Raw genomic sequence first — 19,129 nt, 5'->3', positions numbered from 1 at the left:
GTTTTACCTAAATAATCTGTATCATATGTTTTTTTCCAAAGTTTTCTGTAAGGCTTGTCTGAACTGAGTTTTTTAACTCAATTGGAAGATTTATATGTCAAAGTACTTATTAGTACAGTACCTCCCTCTGCCTTCCCTTTTGGTGGGCTAATTGTGTCTTGCAACTGGTAATATATTTGCATTTGGGACTTGGTGCTTTTATCTTAACCTCTTTTTTTCCTTCCTGTTGTTCTAAGTAGAGATTGTATTTTGGCATGCTCACTCATATAATTGCTTCTTGGTCTATTGATAACTACTGCCTATGCTTTTCCCTTGTTAAAACAAACTCCAGAGGCTGGTGACTGGGCTGGAGGACTTAAGTAACAGTTGCATGGTGAAAGGTTTGGGAATGAAACCTCCATCAATTCTCCCTCAATCTCCAACCAGAGATTGTTCTGTTTTTCCCAGAGCTTTGTCAATAATCTGACATTTTTGGCAAGCCCAGGGACTCCAGCATGGCATGCAGGAATGACAGGGAGGAGGAGGCTGTGTGACAGCCAGGCCACTGTTCTGCAGTGCTGGAGCAATCCCCACTGCCACTGCTGGGGCTGCCAGACTCTGAGAGTCTGACCACCACTGCAACACAGTGCTCACAGAAATGAAATTACAGAAATTCCTGCTTTTGAATGTGCTAGGAATGTCGTTCTTGATTGCTGCGATTGTAGGATGTTTAAACACACATTGTATGAGGGTCATGAGAGAATAAGAGTAATGACCTTCTTTGAGCTAATTTAGACCTTCAGGAAATGGAATCCATTCTAGGCACTGGGATTTTGCAAAGTAAGCTGTATTGTTGTAAACTGTCCTGTAACCTTTCAAAAGCAAACAATAATATGAGCTGGTGGCTCTATTAGCAGCAATATAAACTAGTGTATTAGATCTGGACATCTCTGAAATTGAACTCCAGAGTTTGTAAATTGCCAAGCTTTCAGCATTTCAGTATTTAAAGTGGAAAATATGTAAATTTATAGTTAAAAATAAATATGCAAAACAGCTTTGAGAGGATTTTTCAAGTGCTATAATGCTACCTGTGTGCCACAGATAGAGCTTTCCAGCATCAGATGATCAGTGAACCTGCACCTGTTTCTCAGTGAAACTGGGATCCCCTAAAAAACTTGGATTCTCTTCTGCAAAAAGACAAAATAGCCTTTCAGATCATATGCCACTCTTCATGGGGCTCTTTCTTTCTGAGAAAGGAATAGCACAAGGGCATGAACCTGATGACCATTGATCACCTCCCAGGGGATGTCAGGCACACTCAGCTTCTCTGCATTTTAAAAGTTTGAAATTTCTTTTTATAATGTTTTTTATAAATGAGGGAAGAACATGTCTCTTAAAGTTCTGCTCCACATTATTTAAGACTAAATTATTGCTGTGAGTGCTTGTAAGCCTCTCCTTTGGCATTTGTTCTCTGAGCATTGAGAATAGGTTTTCATCTAAGACCTTGTAAAGATCAAGGATATATTAAATAAAACATATATTTCTTTCTGTATTACTTCTAATACTTGTCATCTACCAAACTATATTGCTTTTATTTTCCACTGGAATTTCTTATAATGTTATTGTATTCTGTAATTTGGTGTATAGGCACATATCCATGTCATTACTTTTTCACTTAATCCGAGCTGGCATAATAGATGCTTTTCTTTTTCTCCATCCTGTACTGCTACTGCAGAATTTGCTGTGGCCGTGCTCTCTCTGCAAGTTTTATTTGCTGACTTTTGTGCCTTGTTAGAAGGAAGACATTTCAGGTAACTTATTTCATTTTCAGGGTACTTATTGGTTCACCACTAGTTGGCCAACCTGAGAAAAGAACAGGCGATGTCTACAAGTGCCCTGTAGGAAGGGACAGCCCGTCACCCTGCATAAAACTGAACTTACCAGGTATGAAAGGAAATAAAGCTGTGTCACCTGGAGGAATAATAGAGGTCAGATCTTAGGAGACTATTAGCTAGTGAGTATGCATTAGAAATATTTTTCTAGTGAAAATTTACTTAGGGATCCAGAACACAGTGTGAAAGAAGTTTTGTTTGTAACATTAAAAATAATTTTATTTTAAGGCTTCTCACTGTCCTTTGGAAAACAGGCTTATAGTTTTAGAATGGGCATGAGGTTGTTACCAAAACTTTATTATGACTGACATTAATTAAATGTGGTTGGTAGTCCTGGCACTTGAGCCAGAAAGGTCTTGGAGCATAATTACACAGATTGCCCTTTCCAAAGCTCTCTGAAGTCAAGAGCCTTCAGAATGCCATCAGTAAGCTCTTAATGAAAATGTAACTAGGCAGATGCATCTTCATATGACATAGGTAAATATTAATAAATTTCTTGCTCAAGTCAAGAAATACCTGACGTAGAGTGGAAGGAAATTCCTGTTAACATGAACTTCACTGAATATACCTGTTGTGATATTTTTTTGTCTTCCTGTATTCCTTGAAAACCTAAATGTCAGTAATGTAACATAATGGTAACAAATATGAAAGCCATTAAGTCAGTCAAAGCAAGACAAGGTAGAAAATGAATGTTTTTTATTCCTACTTAACTAAACTGTGTGTGTAGTAGTATCTTGTTTTCATTGTGCTGTTATTTGTACTTTTTTTTCTTTTCTTGCGGTTCAGGAAAACTATTTGAGACAGCAACCCAGACAAATTTTCTGGGACAAAAGCCAGTCTCAGAAATTTTTCTTGATTGTTGCAATTGAAGAAGGATGGGGAAGGGTGCTAAAATATTTTATGAAACCAGTGTCAGTCTGGGTTTTATTTTAGTAGCTGGAAGCTCCATACTAGGGGATATATAATTTAACATTTTGTTTTCATGTTCCCAAATACTTAACATTTTAATCTATTTATAGCTTCTACTTCAGTTCCTAACGTTGTGGAAGTAAAAGAAAACATGACTCTTGGAACAACCTTAGTGACTAACCCAAAAGGAGGGTTTCTGGTAAGAGAGGACTTTTTGCTAATTTTAAAAGTCTGTTTTTTCCTTGGGTACCATAACAAAAACATTTCACTCTTTCTCATTTTTTAAAGGCATGTGGACCACTTTATGCTTATAAATGTGGACGTTTGCATTACACAACTGGAGTTTGTTCTAATGTCAGTTCCACTTTTGAAACGGTTGAGGCCATTGCTCCGTCTGTGCAAGGTATGCATGCCACAGGAATTCTCCTGTGGGTCTGAAAATAAAAAGTGCCAAACAGAACAAATGTATACACATAGGCATACCAAAAAAAAAATTAACTGCCTAACTTAGCTACCAGCATTACCAAGTTAAGTAAATGTTTTCATTGTCCGTATATAACCTAAATTCTTCCTACTTTTGGAATTTATCTCAGTATAAACAATCATTACAGTGCTATGTAACATCCAAACACAATTGCTAAAAATAGTTGCTTATGTTTTTAACTTATGGCCAAAAGTCTCTTTTTAAATAATGATGGCATATTGAGACCTAATATAAATCCAACTTAGTAATATACATAAAAATCTTGAAGACCTGGTCCTTCAAAAAATTGTCAAGGAACAAAGAAGGGGGGGGGGTCACTTGTAAATACTCAAGTTATGTGATCTTCTCTCATTCTTAAATTTCTGCTTACAAGAAAGCCCCTTCCTGATAAAGAGAGCACAAGCCATGGGAAATGCAATGCAAAAGTTGAAGCATGATCATTGGCATCAAACATGTCAGTTCAGCCCCACTGCAGAAGGATATACATTTGTTACTAATTACAGAAGTAGCTGGAACTGTGAGATAAGTCTGATCCTCATTAGTGTCAATTCTTATGTGGCAATTTGTGTTGCAGAGTGTAAAACTCAGTTGGACATCGTCATAGTCCTCGATGGGTCCAACAGCATTTATCCATGGGAGAGTGTCACAGACTTTCTGAATAGCCTCCTGAGAAACATGGATATAGGTCCTCAGCAAACACAGGTAACATGGTAGATATTTGATGTTTTTTTTAATTTGAGACGAAGAAACAATTTACAGGAAATGGTATAATAGTGTCATCTATGGGCCTCTTCAATTCCAAGAACTTACGGCAGCAGGATACTAAAGCAAAATAGCTGAAACCACAACTAAGTCAGTACTCAGTCATCAAGCAGCAATGTCAGGAAGACTGTCCCTCCCCCCACTGCTCAGACAGACTGAAGAAATCAGCTTTCTAACCTAGAGACAAAAGTTAAGTGCATTAAGTGAGGCTGCTTGAACGGTGTCCTTTCCCACTTCCTTCCTCTCCACAGCCCCTTCTTGTCTTCCTTTGTACTTCATAGCACAAAGGTCATTTCTGCTCTTCTGAAGCACACATGTGTGGTTTGGACAGCCTTTGGGTGTAAGCTTTTTGGAGCAGTGTTCTCAGCACTGTGGAATAGTGGGCATACAGCTTTTAAATCTTGAAATCATAATTAACGAGTGGCTGTTTAGCTGCATGTTATTAATGGCAGAAGCTGCATTTATATAATAAGTGGAGAGGGCCAAATTCCCAGCTGCTATAAATCAGTGCAGTTCCATCAGAATTAATGGAGCTATGACCAATTACCCCCCTGAGGATCTGGCATATGTCCCACAGGCTGCTGAACAGATTATGTAAATAGCAGTTCTAGGAGAATTCTGGCAAGGGGGATCATTGACTCTGGAATACATATTAATACAAAAGCTTTATTAACAGCAAGAGAAGAAACTGTTTCTTTCTTTCCTTTCTCTATTTTCCACCTCCCAAAATCAAGGATTTTCCAGGACTTCCTATAATAAGGTATATGCTACAGGCATTTTTGCAGTTTTGAGTTAGCTCCTAACACTCAGGTCCTGCCTTCACAGAGGAGACTTTGAGAAGATGTCAAGGATGCCTCTGTTTGCAGAGAGTATTACCCCCATCATTTTCCATGTTATTTGAGGTTTTCAAGTTACCACCCAGGTCCTCTGTTGGTTATACAGAACACAGATTTATAAACTGTCCACTGTACTATTGTGTTCTGTTATTTTAAACACAATTTTCTTCAGATGTTGTGAGAAAGAAGGAAAAATACTTTGTTAAATTTAGCAGAAAGGAAAAGAATTAATTCTGTTCCCTTAAACAGATGGTTACTCAAACATGTAGCATCTTAAAATACTTAAATCTGAACTTCCCAGTATGGGGCGATGACTGCATGGAAATCATCACTGTCTTCTGCCCAAAGGTCTTCATGGGAGTCGTATGCAGAGCAATCAACTCTACTGCACCCTCACTCCTCTTCCTCACCCAGCAACTCCTAAATTTTTACAATGCCACACCTCTGTTATGTTCATTTTTGGAATACTGCCTTGTCTGTGTGGCTCAGCTCATGCACAAAAGCTGGCCTGCACTCCAGCAGCCTCCCATCTCCACCTACAAAATCCCTTGTGCCCACAGTTTGGCATAGCCGCCCCTCTTCTCACACGTAGGCATGTTCACTTGAGAGCGTCAGCCTTGGCATCTGGTTGATATAGAGCAGAAACATTTGAGAGGGAGATAAGAATGGGATAAGGAGGAGAGAGGCTGAAAAACTGGAAATGGAAGGCAAAGGGTTGGTGGAATTTCCTCAGTCCCTCTTACCTTCTTCCTTCCCCAGAACATATCTCTATCCTCTCTACTGACCCCCCTACTTGGGAACCCTTGCACATCTGAATTTAGTAATGAGTTTATATTCTGTCCCCCACCCACACTGTCTCCTTTCTCAGAAAAAAAAGTTTAAATGACTATACAATGGGGAAGAAGAGAAACAACAGAGCAGGCTTATTTATCCCCTCTCCTCTGGGAGCACAGAAGAGAAGCATAGGAACAAGAACTTATTTTCTGTCTGTTTAAATTGATTTTTCCATTTTATTTTTTATTACTGAACATGTAGAAATCAGTGGACTTTCACTGACTTAAGATTGTTTTGCACAGGAAAGGAATGAGGTGATTACAGAATAACTCCTTAGCAGATTGGGTGTGACTTGTTCAAAATTGTGTTTTGATTAGAGGCTTTTGAGATTTTTTTGCCACTTACCCTCTCCATGAACAATGGTCATGAGATTAGTAGCAAGTCAGGAGAGAAATTGCTCAGTGTCCTATGTCTGGCAGATTTGAAAGTGAAAGCCTGAAGTTTCAGATGAAGAAAGTCAAGGTTTATGGGTTTGGTTTTTTCCCAGTATTTCCTTTTCTGCCTCTTTCCCTTCTCCAGATAATCTACAACCCCATACTGATGATTAAGCTGTATATCTTGAGTTTTAAGATAAAAGAAGCAATAGAAAGAGATGATAGAAAAGTGGGAAAAGAAGGAGGAATTATGTAGAAATATTAGAAGTAGGAAAAAAATCAAAATATTTCTCCTGGCCCTTTTTTGCCTAATTTTTAAATGTTATGGGGATAATTGTTTTTTAAATATGAATGGTAGGTTTTTTTAATCATTTACAAGTGAACTTTCTGTGGATTTCTCTCAAAAGAGAAAGCAGAATACTTAAATAAGTTCAATTCTAGCTTCAAAGCTATGCTGGAAAGGCTTTCAGAAATTTTCAGACTGTTTCTATTTTTCCATTAATATATGACATAGGCAGTTATAGATGTTTGGCCTGTACCTTATTATGTCTCCAAAGGGATCAGATCAGTACACTAATAAGTCATGCCATGTCATATCTTATGATTAGTCTTCAGAAGAACAGAAGTGTATTGAAGAGGTATTACAAAGACTAAGGATGAAGAAAGATCTTTGCAAGAGTTCACAATTAACTTTTGTCTTGAAGTAAACAAAATGTGGGAGAATGAATTTCTTTTTTTGGTTCATATATCTTTAAAAAGATCTCCTTATGAAAAAAACTATTATCCATTAATGATTCCCAAGGCATCTTTGCTTTTCTTTTACATTAAGTATCAGTACATCTAAATATGTTTCTTTATATCTCTCCACATCCTAATGCTGAAAACTCTAACGTGATTTCATGTACTAAATGGTTTTCCTTTCATTTTGTTATTTTAGTTGTTGATTTTTACCAAATTGATTAGCTTTTATTGGGAAAGCCAGAATATACTTTCCAAATAAGCGTCTGTATTCATTTGTAGGACAACAAGAAATTGTAGCCCTGAGAACTGCTTTGTTTCAAAGTAGAACAGTCCTTCACTTGCCTCTTCTCTTGTACAACACTTTTCACAGGAACTGGGGACAATTAAAGAATTATTCCCTTGTGTAATGTAAAAGCCATGGAATGCTAGGGAAGGGAACATAAACTTAAGAATTACAAGAATGTTCAATAGATTATGGTCAGTAATGCTGGGAAGAATAATACGTTCTCTGGAGTAGAGCATAATTATGCCCTTCTGTGTAGTGCTGTAGCGTTTTCCAGATATAAATTAAACAAGCAAATCAAAACATACAATGCCTGTAAGCATCATTCTTAGGGGCTTGCTGAAGTCCCATAAAGGCACATTTGCATCAAGTAGATGTGCCACTTTTAGTTTTCCATAAGATGAAAAGGCTACAAAAGCTCAAACCTTCATTGCTATCTAAGAGGATATAACTGATTTTACCAGGTGGACTTTATTCTGTGATCCTGTGGGAGACTGGAACATGAAGCCTAGTAGCATTTTCTCAGAGGTTTTTTGTTGTCTTTTACTGAGGAATGGGTCATCTTTGATGCCTTGGAATATGTAGAACTCGATGATCAGTGTTTTCAAAGCTAGTGCTAAGGAAGGGTCCCACATGACAATTGTGTCCCATAAGATAACCACATGCCCCCCTTCCTTCCTGATTTACAAGCTATGCAACACAGTGCAGCTTTCAGACTCAGATGTTCTTCCCATTCACTTCCTGAGAAGGAAATGCTCAAATGTGTACTTGCTGTGATCACGGACGTTTCCTTTCAAACAGGAAATGATACAACTCAATGTCAGCCTGTAATCTTTTTTTAGGAAAATGACAACACCAACATGTGTCTCTAGAATAAAGAAAGACTGACAGATGCTTTTGACAGTAGCAGCAGTCAGTAGATTATTTCTTTCTTGGTACCAGTAACGTACTCACAGCTGCAGACGAGGAGCCCATGAATCCACACTAACAAGTGTAGTCTCTGGCTACACTTGGTGCATGGCACTGGAATTCTTAAGCCATTAATCCTCCTCCACAAAATCAAGCTTGATGCAAATCTCTTGTTCATCACCAGTTAATTGCAGTCTTTCTCAAGGACTGGCAGCATCCTATTCAGGTAATACTGTGTGTCACTTTAGATGCATGCCACAAAACAGTTGCCTCGGATGGAACAGGTTAAAAGTTTCATCTCCAGCTTGTGATTTATTCAGTGCCACATGAGTGCTCTGAATGCTGATACAGAGCCCTGGTTGGTTCTGTAAACACTGCACAGGGTTAATAGGCTGCTACTCACGGGAACATTGCAGCCTCTGCATTCTCTTTACTGCAGTTGGAAAAGAGACAACTTAAATATCTGAAAGGCAGCAACTTGTCGTAACTTTGAACTTACATCAGTTGTTCCAAATTTGAGTGTGTTTTCAAAAGGATATGGAAATTCAGTGGGATGGATTTTGCTATCACGTTCCATTATTATTATTATTATTATAGTCCCATAATCATATGTAACTAGCATTTCATAATGATCGTATTATTGATGTTTACTGTGAAATATTTATCTAGTTCTAACCCTTCTGCTACAAGTAAACAAATATCGTGCAGAATCTGTGAGGCTGTGAAAGTACCTGAAAAAAACCTCTGTAAAGCAATTGTAAAGTACATACTAAGCCACTTTTAAAATAATATGATGGGAAAAACATCCCAGAGGTCTTATTGATCTTCAGTACCTTAATGCTAGAGTGCTTTTAATAATAGATGAGTGAGACATAAATGCCACGTAATACTGCATTATCCTAAATAACACCTATAAATTGCCATGTGTAACGTAAAATTGAAATATGCTAATGGAATATTGTGTGGCTTCTCCCCAGTAAAAGCTGTCAGGAACCTGCCAAGATATTAAAGCTGACAGAGATGAATGGGAGAAATTAATTAATATTTAAGAATATTGCTCATCTTTTTATTCCACTCTTGGTTTTGTAGCAGGTTCCCTCAGGCATTTTGTGTTTATTGCACAATCCCATGTATTGGTCTTCTGCACAAAGACTTGTCCTGTTGAGATCATCCATAGACTTTACCTTACCCTCCCCCAATCCCAAAGCCACCATTTCATTCATTTTTACCCTGTGGTACTTGTCAGGTGATACTTTGACTTACATCCTGCTGGGAGAACGCCTATTTCACGGATGTCCCTGCTGTCTTCATCCAGATAAGAGTAATTGGCTCTTCCTGTTTCTATGCTAGATTTAGGGTAAATAAACTATTGGATGTAGGAATATTATATTTTAATGGAATGAAGAGAGTTGCAAGTGAACCATGACCTTGTATGCTATAAGGAAAACAGTTTTGAGGAGCTGTGACTGGTGGTTGGGGCATTGGTCTGCCATGGCCTAGAGGAGAGCAGAGCTCCCATCCACATTGCCTCAGGCCAGGAAGACCAAGGACTTAAGACAGCTTTTGGTTTTATTCCAATTTTTAATAAAAGCAATTTAGAAACTCCAGAATGTTTTATGAGATTGTCATCTATGTAGTGTTGCTGAAACACATATAGTTGTTTCATACGGAGGGAAACAGAGTCCAGTTCTTCTCCTGCCTCCTGGCCATAGGTACAAGCACACACTTCAGGAGACAGCAATATTTTCTTTAAAGGCAGTTCATTTTTAACACAAACTGTGTGTTTCAGGTTGGAATTGTTCAGTATGGACAGACTGTAGTCCATGAATTTTTCCTGAACACATACTCGACAACAGAAGATGTGATGGCTGCAGCCTCGAGAATTCGCCAGCGGGGTGGCACACAAACCATGACAGCCTTGGGGATAGACACAGCCAGGTATGCACACAATGCTGTCCTGCATGTGGGACATACAAACACAGAAAGGGTGGTGGTTCTGATCTTAGGTGTGAAAAGCATGGTGTGGCTAAAATCTGACTTCATTCTGGCTAAGCAGACATCATTTAGGAGGAAGGTGGACAAGCAGTCTCTATCCAGCACATAGAGCAATGATACATGAGACCCTTGAAACGCAGCTGTCTCCTCAATGGAAGAATTGGGAAAAGAATAGACATGGAGCAAGGTTGTACGCTTAAGCCAAGGGCTGACAATTTCTGATGTCCACGCAGAGTAGGCAGGAACTGTGTATGTAGAGGGATGAAGAAAATTAAGCTTTTCAGAGGAAAAAGGAAAACTAGAATTTTTAATGTTAATTTGTTTTCATTCTAAAGTTGATTATTACAATGTTTAAATCCACACTTGTCAGAAAGCCTAGAAATTTTATATCCTAAGTCTTTGAAGCTTCTCAGTCATTAAGAGATTAAAGGTCTGTTGAACCAATAGCAATATTATAAATGCTTCTTTTAAGAGAAAAAGGAAATCTGACTTTCATAGGACAGACAGTAAATGCAAACTGTCTCATAAAATTTCAAACTGGACAATGCTGTCCTGATATCTTTTTTCTTTTCTTGGTTTTTTTCCATCACAAAAGCATGATTTTATTCCACAAAAGATTGCATTCACTTTTTCCAAACAACCGTGTAGTGAAATATGCAGCATCCTTCTGATGAGCTATTTGATTATCTGACCAAAATTTTGTTGATATGGTGTACAGTTAAATTCTTATATATTCACCAGTTGTAGTCACCATTTTCCTTAGATACAAGTAGAAACTTGAGGAGTCTGAACAAGTTCATGAAAGCAGAGCCAGCTGAGAATTGCCAAGTACTCAGAAACCACATCTCATTCAGAAAGTCCCCATGTGCCACAAAGTGCTGCAGGCTTGTATATACAGACATTGTCAGCAAAAGTTCTTGCAGTCATCTCTTTTTGGCCATCTTTGGTGGTAAATCTCAGTTTTCACTCACGTGGCCATTCTTAGAATTCTGTGGTATTCTTCTGAAAAGAGGAAGCCCTGCTTCCTTCCATCTCCTCCAGAGCTCTAATCCAGCTGTGCCTTGTGAGGTCCAGAGTCTGGGTGAACAGCTGCCCAAAACCTCAGAGCCTGTTTGCCCATCTGCAAATGTAGAATTCAGCTGGGTGCCCCAACCTATCTCTGCTCATCTGCAACCTCTTTCTGCCACATCCCCCATACCCAGTGTTACCCTAGGTGTGCAGAGGTGTGCTGGAGCTGAGTAAATACTTTGACCTCTTGAAGTGCTGCTGTAGGGTGGAAGTAGGTGAGAGTTTTCTACATGGGTTTTTGGAAAGGGAGGGTGTTGGCTGGGTGGTTTTTTAAGATGCCAAAAGCTGTTTTGAGGTTCCAAAAGTTTATTTGTAGAGGGGAAGGATTTTTCACTATCCAGCTTTGTATTTTCTTCTATTGCTCTCGAGTGAATAATGAATGAATGCTTGTGAAACTTTGGCTGTGAACTGTCATGCAAGTTCCAATTGCAGTTGTTTGTACTTGTTCATGGTTAACATTAATCTCCACTTCCTGCTTCCTAGTTAATAGAAAATCTTTTAGTTTATGGTTGGCTATGCAAATACGATGCATGTGCTGAATGCTGACATTGCCTTTCTCCAAAACGCTTTATGGTCCCTTTAGGGAAGAAGCTTTTACTGAAGCTCATGGTGCACGAAGAGGAGTACAAAAAGTAATGGTTATTGTGACTGATGGGGAATCACATGACAACTACAGATTACAAGATGTGATTGATGATTGTGAAGATGAAAACATTCAGAGATTTGCTATTGCTGTAAGTGAAATTTAATGGGAAAATTCAGAATCTTAAAAGCATGTTTCATCTTCTAAATGTAATTTCGGTTTTACAAGTTCATTTCACAGAATCTTTATGGAAATATAATTATTTCAGAGAGGAGAAAAGGAAAAAGGTGAAAAAACATTAAAAATTTACTTTCTGATTTTATAGCATATAGGAAAAGCAATCTATCTGTCTTCCAGGTGTTGACAGATGTACGTGTGCATGAAGAGAAAGGAGAAAGAGTTTCAGGGACAGTTTTAAATCAAATCCTTTTTGTTAAAAGCAACATTGAGCAGAGCAGACTAATACAATGTTCTAAGCAATTTCTATAGGAACATTACCTATTTTAAAAAAAGAAAAAGCAAATGTAAGCCATCAAGAAAATGCATGTTCATTATGTCTGTATTGTATGCCTGCATTCCAAAGCTGTCATTTTCATGTTTAGCAAACTTAGTAGCTGAATGAGGGACGTTGGTTAGTTGCCTCTCCATTGCTATCTTGCTTTGTTTTGCTATCTTATTTTTGGTAAAATAAGGTGATGTAAAACCATATAACTTCAAGAAGGATGTTATATTTAATTTAAAGAAAGACATGAAACAGAAGTTGAGTCCAGCAGCACACAAATTTTCAGTGATTTTCTTCATGAAGTTAGAGATAACTAAAGAAATAGCTGTCCTTGATGCTGCAGCAATTGTTAGCAGTAAAATCCCTGTTTAGAACCAAATTTGAACTGCTCCAGTGGGCTGAGATGCTAGAACATGGGAATTTGGTTTTTATCTCTCTCTCAAATCAAGTTAAGTATATAGAACCCTTTTTCATATGAAAAATATTTGTTTGTCTGGGAATCAGAGAAGTGAGATGTTTTTTCTGAGGTATCCTGAATTGTTACAGGAGTGGTATTAAAACTGCAGACCAAATCTAAGATCCTGTATTGTGTTGAAGTTGTTAAGAGTGAATGCAAGTGTTGTTGTTATATGTATTTATAGGGTAAATCTTCACAGGATAAAGAACTATTCTATGCCTAATCAACTTGTCATTGTTCATGTAACATGTATAGCATGTTATATGAACTGGTGGTTATGCAGAAGCCAATGTAATTGCATACTCTGGTTTGGGAAGGGTTTTGTTGTTTTTTCCTAAATTATGGCCTACTTCAACAAATCATAGAATAAATTATTTGACTTTTGTGAAGAAGAGGTAAAAAGTCCTGTTCAAGATAGCAAACATCATACCATACAGTTACTTTGTTTGCTTTCAAATGGTATTTTCAAAAAAACAACTGAGCCCTCATATAGTTCTGTTATTATTGGGAAAGAATGGTTTCAAATCAATTTGAGTGAGGTTTTAACAGAACAAATTAAGGTTAGATATGATTTTCCACCATTCTCTGCCAACCTACCTCAGTGGTACCTTTTTAACAGGTTATGAAATGTGTGTTTGATTTTAGTTTTGTTTTGTTTTTTTTATTCTCTTTAGATTCTTGGCAGCTACAGTAGAGGAAACTTAAGCACTGAGAAATTTGTAGAGGAAATAAAATCAATTGCCAGTAAGCCTACTGAAAAGCATTTTTTCAATGTCTCAGATGAATTAGCTCTTTTAACCATTGTTGAGGCACTTGGAGAAAGAATATTTGCCCTGGAAGGTATGACATTATTTAAAATTTTACTTTATGCTGGCATTGCAACTGAAACAAATAGAAGAACACCTGCTTTTATCTTCCTCTGAAATGCGCTGTGCTGCATAAAATTTATTAAGCAAGTATTTCTTCCATGCTGATTATAACATTATTTTATAATAGACATCAAAATAGGTAAATATGTGAGTATATTCAGAGGAATTAGAGCCTGTGACGACAATAGCCTTATAGGGTAAATAACCAGTACTGTTTTAACTAGGATAAATAGGAAATTGCCCTCTTTTAGATATAAAGAACATTGCCCGATCATACCCCAATTATGCCATGAACATCTGTTTTTCTGCCTAAATGTTTAGGGTCTCTTTTTGGTTAATTATTAATTATAGTTATAGTTAATTATATAATTAATATATAATTCTTTTCTATATAAGTTAACATGGACTTGGTGTATAGAGTTAACAAGATACAATTTTCCTTTGGGAAGGTTCTCAACTCTCAGATTTTAGCACAGAAAAGTCATTCTCTCATAATGTCTGCTTACATTCTCCATCCAAATGAAGCAACACTATCCAAACCACTGTTTGTTTCAAGTACACTGCTGGTAACAGGAGACAGAGTTTGTTAGTTATAAATTGTACTGGCCAACTCTGAAGGGCCTCATGTCATACAAAGAAAACATCCATCTATTAGGACTATTTTTTTCAACACTTCAACTTTCCAAGTAGCTAGAATAGTGTAGTTTACAGCTGGAACAAAAGAAAATATTGACTTGAATGTGCAAAATTGAGAGAATATTTTCAATTTTTTTACATTTGAGCTGTATTTCTCAGACATATTTATTGGTTGTTTTTTTTAGTGTATCATTTATTTTGATCAAATATTACTGTTTCCAGCTATTACTAAGTATTTTCAGCGATAAACATTGTTTATTAAAATATGGTTTATATGTTATTCTCTTTTTACTTTCAGAACTATTTTGTTCCCTCAGCTTTGAAACAAATTAATTTGAAGAGAATCTAGTCTCGCTCTAAAGGTCGAAGTTTAGCCTTCTTAGGCTCATTGTGTACTTCGAAGTTCATCGAATAGGGTGCTCTTTTGTTAAGTCACTGTTTACTAGGAAGAGTACACTTTCAGTGGAAAAATTGTTGTTCAAACAGAAATTATAAACTTGCTCTTTAATTTGTCCATTATACATCTAAAAAAATCAGAGAAACATTTCTATTTCATTATCAGAATAAAATGTTAGTTACCTCTTTTAGCTATAATGAATGTAGAATTAGAAGTTAATTAACAGGACAACAGGTGAAGGATGTAAGACCTAACATGACTGAGTTTCTGGAAATCTTTGTGCTCAGAGTCAAGGTTTTGTGCCTTAGCTCAGCCCTTTGAGCAACCAGGTACCACAGGAGGAGATGCTCCCAGTTTGTCACCCTCCACCTTGTCCCTTTTATCAGTCAGTAGCCATCAGGCATTAGGTAGTGCCTGTCTGTCACATGAAACCTCAGCCTCCAAGCAGTGGAGTAACTTGTGCTGCCTTGAACTCCGTTCTGGTGGGGAATGCTTTAGGTAGTGAGCACTAACCCTTCCATAGACTGCACCAAATCATTCCTCTAATGATAAGAAAAAAATACAAAACATTTGAACATTAAACAAGTCCTGTAGTGTAACAAAATATCCAAATAAATCTAGTTATGTTGATGGTAAAACTAAATGTTTGATAAAATTCTGCAAATTTTAAGTGTTTATATGATAGTTTGCTCTTGAGATGACAAATCCTTGTCTTCATGTCCTTCAGTATTTTGGTATATAAAGCATATTGTTCTTCTTTAAGTATCAACAGGTTCTGCAGTAGTCCTTGAATTCAGTTCTAATTTTCTGCAAACTATGCAGTAACAGATTTGTATTTCTTGGATATTGTTTCTTTTTATTTAACATAAACTTATTATAAAATGTTAGAATATTTGTGCTGTGACATATTTGCCTTATTTACAATTTTTATTTTATATTGACTGTATTACAAAAAAATACATATTAGAAATAAAAAATGTGGAAAATTAGCTTTGTCCACACCATAAGAGACAAGCTAATTTATTCCATTACTTCCAAAAGGCTTCTTGGTTTGCAGATTTTCTGGAGGATTTCAGAGATGCACTAGGATTTCTATATAAGACACCTGCAATATGAGACAAGAAATGTCACCTCCTCCACCTAAGTCCCAGAAATCGTGTAATCTGTCTGCAAGAGAATCAGAATAGAAATTGAAAATGGGATTTTAGCTTTTAGTCAAAGTATAGCATGGTCGAGCTACTCCAGTGGGTTAGAGCTAGATGATGCTGACTAAATCAATTTATGTTGATTTTTCAGGCATAGTTTTCTGCCTTATCCCAAAGCCTTTCAGTTGTATTCTGGATTTGCCACTGTGTCTATGCATGCATTTTTCTGGTGATAGAAAAAAGCAGATTAATTCTGTCTCATGCAGCTTTCTGGTGACAAGCCAGTTTATTGATATGTTTAGTTGGAGATTAGTTCTGTACATAGTGGCTTCTGTGCATCACAAGAACATTGCTTGTTGAAATTAGATATCTGAATCTGTTAAAATTCTCAATCTAAATTGCTTCTTGCTAGTATAGTAGTGCATTTGATTTTTTTTTCTTGGATTTCTTGTTCTCATTTTGGTTTTTGTCTTTGAAAAATTCAAAAGAAAAGTGATAACTGAAAAATCAAATCCAACAAAAACTCATACTCAACAGCCAGTGGATTTTTACACATAATCTTTTTCATATCCCTCTGTGTCTCATGGCATGGACATTGCTTTTAACAGCAATTTTATGTTTTATCCAACCCGTAGGCAGGCACAAATGTTTTTTCACAAAATATCCTTTGTAAGTTGCTTGGCAGTTTGAAACTGGATGGAAAGTTAGGCTAAGAGCCATTATCTAAGCAGAGCTTAGAGTTGAACATACCAACAGTACCAGCTTTGTCCTCTGCCTCAGGCTGTGAGAATCCTGTCTTTCTCAGCTCATTAAGGAGCATCCTTTACTGCATGAAAATACTATTAATCAGCAGATGTGCAGCATAAGAATTTTATGCCTAAAAATGACTTTTTCAGACTTAGCAAGGCAGCTACATCTTGTGAAACATGATAGTCTTAGTTTGCGTGTCAAACACTTTGTGTTTGAGATCATGTCTCCTTCTTATGACTGGCTGTAAATCCCAACAATTAGGAAAGACATCATGTCCCAGGGAGCAACCTCTGTGGTTTAGTTTGCTGAGTATCAAAAGTTCAGTATTATTTAATAGCCCAGATGCCTGAGATTCATGCAGCCTTGGCTTGCTATGGCTCAGTTTTCTTCACACAATTGAAGGTTTGCTTCAGCACTCAGCTGGTAGCAAACTGTGAACTCTTCCTGAACCAGCATCAGAGCAGATTTCATAGCTCACTTCTGCTACCTGTGAGCATGTCTTGCTCTCAAGGAAGAATCAACATGCAAAATATAGTTCCCTTACTTGGCCACTTAGAGTGGCAAAATATCCTTGACTATTTATTAAGGGCTGCTTCTCTTTCTTTTCAATAGAGAAAAAGGCAGAACTTTTTCTTCCCTGATGATATTTCAGGTTTACCTGGGAGGAAAACAGCCCATCAGAGTTTCATAACTGGCATGTGACTACTTGACAGGATAGTGAAGCTAGTACAAAATCAGCTGATACCTTTTTTATACAAAGTCATTTAAGAGAATCAGATCTTCATGTAATTTTCTGGGCAGGATTATCATTCCCAAGCACTTCACGGAGGCTTATGAATCTTGGACAGCAGAGATTTTCCTATGTTATTTTTGCAAAGGTTCATACAAACATCAAGTGTTTTTCATTTTAAGTTCCTCCAGCTGCCTACAAGACTTTAGTTGCTTGAATATAAGGCCAGGGTTACATGGCTGGTGTTTTATTGTTCACTTAGCTCAAGTGGAAAATGGCTTAACCATATTAATCAAACATTCCAAACATACTCACCATCAGCCTGAGTTCAAATCTGGTCAGTTTTAGTCCAGAAACTTTGTTGGACAAGTTCTGAGACATGATCTTAAAATGGAAATTCCCATACTTAATAGTAGCATTCAACATGAGTCTTTATTTCTGTATTTATTATAAAAATCTATGACAAACTATATTCACTGAATAGTTTAGTAATTATGCTATCCTTTCATAACTCTCTTCAGTTACTTTTTCATATTGAAACAAATTCATTTTGAAACTTACTTTTTTCTGTTTAATAGCAACCACAGACCAGCAGGCCTCCTCTTTTGAAATGGAAATGTCTCAAGCTGGTTTCAGTGCTCATTATTCCCAGGTAAACAAATTGTTTGAAAATAGAATTTATTTTGCAAAGTACATTTTTGGTGTTGATTCCATGAATTTGGAATAAGTGTTTCAGAATTCTTTGTATAGTCCTGTTTGCTGTTGGAAGTTTTGGAGCATCTTGTAATCCAGTTACCTTTTTTGTAAAATATATGTACAGAACATTAATCAACAATGAAAGCTTGAGAGAGTTTGTATATACTTCACATGAATGCTAAACTTAATGCTCCCATAGCAATTTCTATCTGAAGAATAGCCTAAAAATATGTTAAGAAAGATGGAGAAAGACTTTTTATCAGAGCCTTTAGTGACAGAAAAAGGGACAGTGTTTTAGCTTGAAAGACAGTTTCAGAGCAGGGCCACAAAGATGACCAGAGGGCTGGAGCAGCTATGCTGTGAGGACAGGCTGAGAGAGATGAGGTTATTTAGCTTGGAGAAGAGAAGGCTCCAGGGACACCTTAGAACAGCCTTCTAGAGAGAACTTAAAGGGGTCTTATACAAAGAAGGGAGTGACATTTTACATAGGCAGATAGTGATAGGACAAGGGGGAATGGTTTTAAACTAAAGGAGCAGAGGTTTAGACTAGATGTCAGGAAGAAACTTTTTACATGGAGTGAGGTAAGGCACTGGAACAGATTTTCCAGAGAATCTGTGGATGCCCCACCCCTGGAGGTGCTCAAAGCCAGGCTGAATGGGGCTCTGAACAAACTGGTCTACTTTGTGGCATCCCTGCCCATGGCTAGTGGGATTGGAACTGGATGATCTTTCGGGACATTGGTCTATACCATAATAGGAAAAGAGAGACTAAATATGTAAGTATACAGGAAGCCTTGCCCAAATGTGAGCATCCTGAACCATGAGTGTCTTAAGATGATTCACACAGAGAAAAGATGATTCACATAGAAAACTGGCTTTTTTTCTACTCTCCTTAAGGATTGGATCATGCTTGGAGCTGTTGGAGCATATGACTGGAATGGCACAGTGGTCATGGTGAAGGACAGTGGCATTTTAACGCCAACCAATGACACTTTCCGTGACAGGCGTTCAGAAAGAAATGAACCTCTTGCAGCCTATCTAGGTAAGAGAAATAGCCCACCTTACAACACTTTCCAAGAAATGCCACAAGACCTCTCTCAAAGCTCATTGAAAAAGAGTGTCTTACAGAATATTTTATATTCTAGGAGCCTGGGAACAAGTCTACTCTGATTTTCTTCTTCTTTCAAAAAAATAAATAACGACTTCTACAATCAGAAAACTAATCCAAACATAGACCTAAGTATATCTAGACTTTCCCAACAGAGATGTTTAATCTGTTCAAAGAAGATTTCACAGAT

At 37.2% G+C, this 19,129-nt stretch overlaps 1 protein-coding gene across 1 annotated transcript in view; it reads left to right on the top strand.

Annotated features, from left to right (window-relative positions):
- Positions 1-19,129, top strand: part of ITGA1 (integrin subunit alpha 1) — a 75,659-nt gene that overhangs the window by 30,184 nt on the left and 26,346 nt on the right. The window contains exons 3-11 of the mRNA XM_085043528.1: positions 1,811-1,923; positions 2,891-2,979; positions 3,069-3,183; positions 3,839-3,966; positions 9,793-9,941; positions 11,650-11,800; positions 13,283-13,448; positions 17,714-17,787; positions 18,729-18,873. Of these exons, the coding sequence (XP_084899654.1) occupies positions 1,811-1,923; positions 2,891-2,979; positions 3,069-3,183; positions 3,839-3,966; positions 9,793-9,941; positions 11,650-11,800; positions 13,283-13,448; positions 17,714-17,787; positions 18,729-18,873 (1,130 nt within the window). The remainder of the gene's footprint in view (positions 1-1,810; positions 1,924-2,890; positions 2,980-3,068; positions 3,184-3,838; positions 3,967-9,792; positions 9,942-11,649; positions 11,801-13,282; positions 13,449-17,713; positions 17,788-18,728; positions 18,874-19,129) is intronic.

The sequence above is a fragment of the Lichenostomus cassidix genome, chromosome Z, assembly GCF_008360975.1.
Source record: "Lichenostomus cassidix isolate B80296 chromosome Z, HeHo_3.0, whole genome shotgun sequence".
NCBI lineage: Eukaryota > Metazoa > Chordata > Aves > Passeriformes > Meliphagidae > Lichenostomus > Lichenostomus cassidix.
This window is presented reverse-complemented; position numbering and strand designations above follow the sequence as displayed.